General features: G+C 42.6%; 1 protein-coding gene across 2 annotated transcripts in view; it reads left to right on the top strand.

The window, feature by feature from the left end:
* The first annotated feature begins 9,106 nt into the window (after positions 1–9,106).
* The window catches only part of CYTH4 (cytohesin 4), a 35,149-nt gene continuing 34,569 nt past the window's right edge, over positions 9,107–9,686 (top strand). Inside the window, exon 1 of one of the 2 annotated variants that reach the window (XM_037846063.1) lies at positions 9,107–9,306. In XM_037846063.1, the coding sequence (XP_037701991.1) occupies positions 9,288–9,306 (19 nt within the window). In that variant the 5' untranslated portion in view covers positions 9,107–9,287. The remainder of the gene's footprint in view (positions 9,307–9,686) is intronic. The other variant, XM_037846064.1, reaches the window with a different exon arrangement.

Here is a 9,686-nt window from a genome sequence, read left to right as displayed (position 1 = left end):
TAAATGTAGCTGAATTAAACTCTCAGTCAAAAGGCAGAGACTGACAGAATGGATAAAAAAGCACAACCCAACTATATGCTGCTTATATCAGACTCACTGTAAAGTCAAAGACACAAGTAGGTGGAAAGTAAGAGGATGTAAAAAGTACACCATGCAAACTGTAACCAAAAGGGAGCTGGAGTAGATGTATTAATAACAGAAAAAATAGTCAAAAACTGTTACCAGGGACAAAGGTCACTATACACTGATAAAGGGGTCAATTCAACAAGAAGACATAACACTTAAAAATATATACACAATGAACAGCAAAGTCCTAAAATGTCTGATTCAAATATTAACAGATTTGAAGGGAAACAGACAGTTCTACATTAGTAGTAGGAGACTTTAATATACCGCTTTCAATTAATGCATGGAACATCAGACAGAAGTAAATAGAAGACTTGAAGGATATTATAAACCAAGTAGACCTAAAAGACATATATAGGAAATTTCACCCAATAGCAACAGAATACGCATTCTTCTCTGGTGCACATGGTTCATTCCCAGGATAGACCCTGTGTTAGGTCACAAAAATAAATTCTGAAATATTGAAATCATATGGTGTGCCTTCTCTGACTACAATGAAATGAAACTAGAAATCAATAACCAAGGGAGAACTGGATAATTAACAAATAAGTGGAAATTAACAATGCACTCTTAAAGAACCAATGTGTCAAAGCAGTAATCACAAAGGAAATTAGGAAATACCTTGAGATAAATGAAAATGAAAACACAACATACCAAAACATATGGGATGCAACAGAGGCAGTGCTGAGCGGGAAATATATAACTCTAAATACTTGGATTTTTTAAAAAAAGAGGAAAGATCTCAAATCAGAGACCTAACTACACAACTAGAGGATCTAGAAAAAGAAGAACAAACTAAACCCAAAGCAAAAGAAGGAAGGAAATAACAAAGATTTGAGGGGAGAAAAATGAAATAGAGAATACAAAGCAATATAAAGAATCAATGAAAGTAAAAGTTTGTTCTTTGAAAAGCTCAATAAAATCGGCAAACACTTAGCTAGACTGACAAAGCAAAAAGAGAAGACATAAATAACTAAAATCAGAAATGAAAGTGGGGGCATTACTACTGATTTTACAGAAATAAAAAGAATTACAAGTGGATACTCTGAAAAACTATACACCAACAAATTAGATAACCTAAATGAAATGGGCAAATTCCTATACACACACAAACTACCTACAGTGACACAAGAAGAAATAGAATACCTCAACAGACCAATACCAAATAAAAAAAGAATCAGTAATTAAAAAAGAAAAAAAAAAGAAAGGCCCAGGACCAGATAACTTCACTGGTGAATTTTATCAAACATTTCAAGAAGAATTTCCACCAATCCTGCTCAAACTCTTCCAAAAAATTAAAGAGAAGGGAACATTTCCTAATTAATTCTATGAAGCCAAATTACCCTAATAGCAAAGCCAAATAAGGATACCACAAGAAAATAAAATTAAACAGCAAACCAAATCCAAAAACATCTTAGAAGAATTATACACCATGATCAAGTGGGATTTATCCCGGTTATGCAAGGGTGTTTCAACACAAGAAAAGCGATTAATGTAACACAGCACATTAACAGAATGAAGGGAGAACAAACATGTGATCATCTCAATTAACATAGAAAGGCATTTGATAAAATCCAGCACCACTTGATAAATACACTTAAAAACTTGGAATAGAAGGAAATTTCCTCAACATGACAAAGGGCATATGTGAACAACCCACAGCTAACCTCGCACCACTTGATAAATACACTTAAAAACTTGGAATAGAAGGAAATTTCCTCAACATGACAAAGGGCATATGTGAACAACCCACAGCTAACCTCATACTCAATGGTGAAAGCCTGAAAGCTTTCCCTATAAGATCTGAACAAGACAAGGATGCCCACTGCCACCAGTTATTTAACATTGTACTGAAAGTTCCAGCCAGACCAATTAGGAAGGAAGGAAGGGAGGAAAGGAAGGAAGGGAGGGAGGGAGGGAGGGGGGGAGGAGAGAAGGAGAGAAGGAAAGAAGGAAAGAAGGAAAGAAAGAAAAGTCATCACAATTGGACAGAAAAAAGTAAAACTACTTTCCCTATATGCAGATGGCATGATCCTATATAGAAAAAACTATGAAAGATCCACAACAAAGCTACTAGAGCTAATAAACAAATTCAGGAAAGTGATGGGATGCAAGATCAGCGTGCAAAAATCAGCTGTGTTTCTGTATACCAGTAATGAACAATCTGAAAAGGAAATTAAAAAAAAAAACAGTCCATTTACAGTAGCAACTAAAAGAATCAAATGTGTAGGAATAAATTTAACCAAAGATGTAAAGAGCTTGTATACAGAAATCTATAAAACATTGCTGAAAGAAATCAAAGACATAAATAAATGCAAGGACAGTCTTCATGGATTAGAACATTAAATATTGTTAGAAGGTCAGTTCTACCCAAAGTGATTTTCAGATTCATTGCAATCCCAATCAAAATTCCAACTGCCTACTTTGCAGAAATGGAAAAGCCAAACATCGAATTTATATGGAAGGTTAAGGAGCCCCAAGTAGCCAAAACCATCTTGAAAAAGAGCAAAGTTGGAGGACTTACACTTCCTGATTTCAAAATATATTATAAAGCTACAGTAATCAAAACAGCATGGTGCTAGCATAAGGTCAGACATATAGACCAATGGAATCAAATTTAGAGTTCAGAAATAAACCCTCACATCTATGGATAATTGAGTTTTGATAAATGTTTCAAGTACACTCAATGGGGAAAGAACAGTCTCTTCAACAAATGGTGCTGGGAAAACTGGATATCCATATGCAAAAGAATATCCTTCACATGATACACAAAAACTAATTCAAAATGGATCAAAGACCTAAATATAAGAGCTGAACCTATAAAACTCCTAGAAGAAAACAGGGGGAAGCATCTTTTGGACCTCATGTTAGGCAGTGGTTTCTTAGGCTTTACACTAAAAGCATGAGTAACAACAACAAAAATAGATCAATAGGACTTAATCAAAATTAAAAACTGTTGCACAGCAAAGGACTTCATCATGAAAGTAAAAAGACAACATATAGGATAGGAAAAAATATTTAGAAACCATATATCTGATAAGGGTTTAATATCCAGAACATATAAACTCACAACCAAAAGACAAACAACCTGATTTAAAATGGGCAAAAGACTTGAATAGACATTTCTCCAAAGAAGACATACAAATGGTGAACAAGCACATGAAAAGATGCACAACATCATTAGCCATTAGGGAAATGCAAATCAAAACTGCAAGATAGATACCATTTCATACCCACTAGAATGACTACTATTTTAAAATAATAATAAAGTAAAATAAACAAGTGTTGTAGAGGATGTGGAGAAATAGGAACATACATTCATTGCTGGAGGGAATGTAAAATGGTGCAGCCCTGTGGACTAGCAGGTCCTCAGAAAAAATAGAATAGAATTACCATATGGCCCAGCAATCTCACTTCTAGGAATATACCCAAAAGAACTGAAAGCAACAATTGGAACAAATATTTGCACACCGACGTTCATAGCAGCATCATTCACAACTGGCAAAAGATGGAAGCAACACAAGTGTCCATAACAGATGAATGGATAAACAAAATGTTGTGTGTATATATATATATATATATATATACAGTTGTATAAAAAATGAAGTTCTGATACAGGTGAAAATATGGATGAACCTTGAAGATGCCATACTGAGTGAAATAAACTGGACACAAAGGACAAGTATTGTATGATCTCACTAATATGAAATAATCAGAATAAGCAAATTTAGAGAGTCAGAAACTAGAATACAGGCTACCAGGGGCCAGGATAGGGGTAGAGATTGAAGAGTTAATGCTTAATCAGTACAGAGCTTGTTTGAAGTGATGGAAAATTTTGGTAATGGATGGTAGTGATGATAACACAACATCATGAATGTAACACCACTGAACCATGTATTTGAATGTGTTTAAAAGGGAAAATTTAGTTGTATATATATTACTAAAAAATTTTTTAAAAACACATAGGGCTGTACATCACAAACAGTTGAACCCTAATGTAAACCATGGATTGTAGTTAATAGTTTAATTATAATAGCATTGTTTCATCAATTATAACAAAAGTATCACACTAATGCAAATTGTTAATAACAGGGAAAACTGAATGTATGAGGGTGTCGTCGTATGTGGAAATTCTGTAGTTTCTGCACGATTTTTCCGTGAACCCAGAACTTCACTAATAAAAACCTAATTTTTTTTAAAAAAAGCAAATCTGAAAATAGAATAGGCTATAAAACTGGAAAAGAAACACAAGAGCAAATAAAAAGACAAAATTTACTAAACAATAGCAAAAGTGGACATCTGTTGTGTGTCTTCTGAGTTTTCCTTCCTTTAAGGAACTGCCCTCCCGCTGACCACAGGGCTCGGCTGTGATCTGACGTCAGCCTGTGGCCACGCTGCCTGCACCGTGGGGAAGCCAGGGAGAGAAACAGCTGAGAGACAGACAGACAAAGAGAGGAGAGAACCAGAAACAGAGAGAGAGAATGAGAAAACGGGAAAGGAGAGAGAGACTTAACATTTGGAGTCTCATCCCTGACTCTCCAGGGATCAAATCAGTGAATTCCAGTTAAGCCAGTCTGAACGGCGTTCACTGACAACCAAAAGACGCTTGGATGCTACATCATCATTTTGATGGGCTGTTCTAATGGCTCGCGCTGGCCCGTCGTCTGGCTGCAGCATAATGTATTAACAGGTTGCCTTCCGGTGAGCATTCAGACCCTTCCCAATTCCGCAGTTATCAGCGATGCCAGGAAGAGCATCCGCGTCCTCACACCTTTCCAGGCAACTGTGGTGACCTTGCCAAAGGCAATTCCTAGAAGCGAATGTGAGCAGCTGAGCGTGTTCCACTCTGTGCCCTCCCAGCCCTGCCTTTGTCTTGCTGAGTCCACACCCTCCCCTGGGTCCAGCTTCCTTCTGTCCCACTGGCTGTGCCACCAGCTGTCAGAAAGCCTTGTGGCCATATCGGGATGAGGAGTGGTGGGTCTGGGGTAGAGCCCCGTGCTTCTGAATCCCCACTCACAGCTCCAGCCTCGCAGGCCAGCCCTCGGCAGTCCTGGGGTCTGCCAGCCTGCTCTGAGGCTGTCCCCTGTCCCGGGTCCGTGAGAAGAAATGAGAACCAGAGAAAATCATGAGAGGCAGGAACTCAGAGGTGACTTGTCCCCAAATACACCCTATCCACCACCTGCTGCCCCACCCCAGCCCAGGGACTCAATGTGAGCCCCACAAGGACAAAGGATTTTTGTCTCCTTTGTGCCTGCAACATAACAGGTCTTCAAGAATCACTGAATGAATGAATGAATGAATGGGTCCCTTCACTCTGCAGTCCAAATGCATTCAAGGGCAGCTCCTGCTTCTAACTCACTTTAATTAGTCCCTTCAACTCCAGGCCTCAGTTCCCCCATTTATAAAATAAGGTCCTTGAATTAAATCCCCTCTAAGCTCCTTCCAGTGCTCTCAACCTCCAGCCAGCTGCATTTGGGTGAAGAATCCTGAGCTTTCAGGAAATGAAAAAGTGTCACCCTTGTGGTTTTGTTATGACTCAATTCAAGTTCTGGGCCTTTCCTATTTCTTCTCCGAAGGGTGGGCAGGTAGGGAAGCAGGTAAGCTGCTGAACTTCTTTCTAAAGTGATGCTTACAGTTCAGAGTGTGTATCGGAGGTCAGACAGCTCAGGGCTTCAGTCTGAGTTTTGCTTCTTCCTGGCTGCGTGACCTTGGGCAAGTGACTTAACCTCTCTGAACTCAGTTTCACATATAAAGTGGGAATTGTGATAATACACCTCACTGAGTTGTGGAAAGGATTAAACATGATGATGTACGAGCACTTACCACAATGTCTTGTAGTTGGTGTGTACTCCATAGATAGATAGTAGTGGAGATTATCTGGGAGCTTTCCAGACTCTTTGTTTGGAGACTACCATGACAACAGGGGGCCTCTTGCCTAGTGCACCTGTGAGGAGCAGAGTCCCATTTGAGGCAGAAAGGCTGACATCAGGCCAAAAAGAGCTTCTAGGAAAGCCCTTTAAATGGCGGTCTGACACAGCTGGGAGCACTCCTTTTGCTCCTTTCCATTTTCATCCATCCTCCTACTTGGAATTTAGACACAATGGCTGGAGATCTGGCAGTCACTTTGGACCATGAGGAGACCTGAGGCCAGAAGCAGAAAGTTGGAAGGAACCTGGCTCCCTGATAACCATGGTGCTTACAGGGCAGCCCTGTATTGTCTACCTCAGGCTTCTTATAAGAGATACATCTCTAATTTATTTAAACCATTGTAATTTAGGTTTTCTGTGTCATATAATCAAACCTAATCTTAACCAGCTCCATTTTGTTGATGACAAAAAACGAGGCTCAGAGTAAGACACAAATAGCAAAGGCTAAGTCAGAATTTGAATGCAGGTCTCTGTGGTTCCCCAGCTGCTGATTCTACCAAACCCTTTCCTGCCTATAGGGGGAGGGCCCCTCCCTCCTGGGCTATCTTCATACAAGCTATTAAACAGGGCTGTGGGGGCACAATCACAGAAGGCTTCATAGAGGAAGTGACATTTGAGTTGAGTCTTAGAAGACTGAACCACCCGACTGGCACTTCAGACAAGAAGGAAATCCCAGATGCCAAACCGTGGTCCTAGGCAAGGCCGATCCATTGGGCATGGCCACCACATTAGGGTGTGGGTCAGGGGGTCCCAAAACTACTCCCAGTTTCAATGATTTGCTGGAAGGACTCACAGGACTCAGAATAAAGTCAAAATTATGGCTAGGATTTATCACAATGAAAGGATACAAAGCAAAATCAGCAAAGGGAAAAAGTGTGTGGGGTAAAGTCCAGAGAAAACCAGGCACAAGCTTCCAAGAATCCTCTCCCAGCAGAGTCACATGCTTAATTCCTCCAGCCACAAATTATGAAAACACATGTGAAATGCTGTCTGCAGAGAAGCTTCTCAGAGACTCAGTGCCCAGGGTTTCTACTGGGGGCTGAATGTGTAACACAATTTGCCTGGCATGTACCAAAATTTCAGACCCCCAGAAGGAAAGCAGGTGTTTCCCCATAAACCATCTTGTTTGCACAAGCAGTTTAGGAGCAGTGAGCCATCCTTATCTGAGAATGGTGGGAGCCCTTCCAAAATCCCAGTCCCTGGGTGCCAGCCAAGGGCCAACCCGGCAAGCAGGTCTTTCAGGAGAGCAGTCTCGGCCCTGCTGTGTTAACTCTTTCCTACAAAGGGCTTTATACCTGTCTCCCCATTTCTCTTTTTGAAGTGAACCAGGAAATGGTTTGTGGTGCCTCAGGCCTAGAGATGTTGAGAAACCTTGTTGACCATGGAGATAATTTCAAGGTTTCCCAGAAAATAACCTTGAGTTATATGAGAACCAGGGGGAGCCAGGGCAGGTCTGAAAAGTTGTAAGAGTACTACCCTGGGAACTAGTAGCCTGGCTGTTTGTCCTGAAATGGGCACCAACTCAAGTTCCAATGAGCTAAAGCACATCCCAGAAATGGGCCTCAGTTTCTTCTTCAATGAAATGAAGGGGTTGGATTGCATTTGTAGCAGTGAGTTTTTGCTGCGTAACAAATCACCCCAAAATTGGTGGCTTAAATCCACAAAAATGTATCATTTCTCACAATTCTGTGATGTGGTGATTTGTACTGGCCTTAGCTATGTGGTTCTACTTCTAGCCTTGCCTGGGCTCACGTGTGAGGCTGCAACCAGCTGGCAGCCCGGAGAGCCAGGCCTTCCTCATCCTCCAGCAGCCCAGCCCACGCTTGTCCAAGAGAAACAGAAGGAGCTCTACAAGGCCTCTTAAGGATTAGCCTCAAAAGTCATGTCATGTCACTTCTTCACATTCTATTGGTCAAGGAAAGTCATGAGGCCAGCCCAAATTCAAGAAGAAGAGAAAGAGATGGCACCTCTTGATGGAAGGAGCAGCCCCATTGCAGTACAGAGGGATGAAGACACAGAGAGGGGTGGAAATTGGAGCCAATCTACCTACCACACCATCTCCCCCTTCATTCACTCACTCGTGCATTCTTCACACAGTTGAACACCTTCTATGTCCTGGGCATTTGACCAGACACTGGGACACAAAGGTGACCTTGTCCTCCTGGAGCCTCCAGGCTGGTGGAGAAACAGAGGAATAAACCAATATAAGTCATGAAGTTATAAGAACTGGGCATTTATTCTCTAGATATTTCTTTACACCACACCTTTTTCCATAAAGGATTTAAGTTCATCTACCAGAAAAGGCATAAACAATAAAACTGTGAATTATAACCAAAGAAGAAAATTAAATCCTAAAGAGGAGAGAAGATAGACTTTCTTGAGCACCTACTATGTTCCAAGCACCTTATACACATTATCTCACTCTGTCTCTTGCATAATTCTGAAGTGAGAATAATTAGCCCCCTTTTATCAGTGAGCAAACTGGGGCTCACTGCAGGTAAGTGACTTGCCCAAGTTCACCCAGGTCCTAAATGGCAGAGCTGAGAGTTGAACTACTGGGTCTGACCCCAAGGTCCACATGCTGCAATAGAACAGATGTAAATAAATGTCAGATTTGCCTGTGAGTTTCCCAGTAGGCTAGGGGAAAAGGGAAACTGAATATATTACCCAACTGGTCACTAGACAGGAAAGAGCTGGACATTTCTCTGAGAGGAAGCAAAGCTCTTCCTAGCACTGAATTAGTTTTGTTTTGTTTTTCCTCAGGTGGGAATTGGTGAAGGAGAGTCTGTGGGCTGGAACATATGGGGCCAGGCTTGAACTGTTGAAGTTGCATGATCCCTTGGTTTATATGTGGGGAGGCTGCTGCATAAATGTCTGTTGTATCCCAGAGCAGACTCTATCCACCCGTGGCCGTCTGCCTCTCTGTGTGTTTCTCTCTCTGTCTCGCTGCTTTCCTCTTTACATCTCTCTCTGTCTCCTTCCTTTCTGTGCCTCCCTGGTTCACACCCAAAATGCAAAGAGCCCAGGCTACTCAAAATTCACCAGTTTTAGGAAGTGCTGCTGCGTGGCGGACCCCAGCAGGGCGCCCGGGGACTTCCTCTGCACACAGCGCTGGGCGGGGCCACCAGGCAGGGTCTCTGCGGCCCGGGTGACGCATCCCCGCCTGGCCCGCCCGAGCAGCAGCTGGGTCTCTGGGCCACAGGCGCACAGCCACCTTTCCCCGGGGGCTTTGGAATGGACCTGTGCCACCCAGGTAAGCACCCGGAAGGGCAGGGGCTGCAGGGAAGAGCGCGAGTGTGGGGGTGTGTGCAAGCGACAACCTCGACCCCACTGAGCAGGACAAGCGATGGGCAGGGGGCATCTGGAGGGCACAGACCAAGAGACCCCCCCCTCCACTGAAGCCCAGCAGGACCAAGAAGGCTGGAGTTGAAGTGCCTGCAGAGGGGGCTTGGGCCGGTGGGGACAGAGGCTCAAAGAGGGACAGGAGCCTCCCAAAGCCACACAGCACAGCAGAGGGGGAACTGAATTTAGAACTCTGCAACCAGGGCTCCTGCCACCGTCTTCTATCTCCCCATGCAGTGCAGTGACATTTCTGGGACAGTGACAGGTGGGGAATTGAGTCCCGGGAGCCTG

This window comes from Choloepus didactylus, chromosome 8 (assembly GCF_015220235.1).
Source record: "Choloepus didactylus isolate mChoDid1 chromosome 8, mChoDid1.pri, whole genome shotgun sequence".
NCBI classification, from domain to species: domain Eukaryota; kingdom Metazoa; phylum Chordata; class Mammalia; order Pilosa; family Megalonychidae; genus Choloepus; species Choloepus didactylus.
Note: the sequence above shows the minus strand (reverse complement) of the source record. Positions and strands in the feature narration are given on the sequence as shown.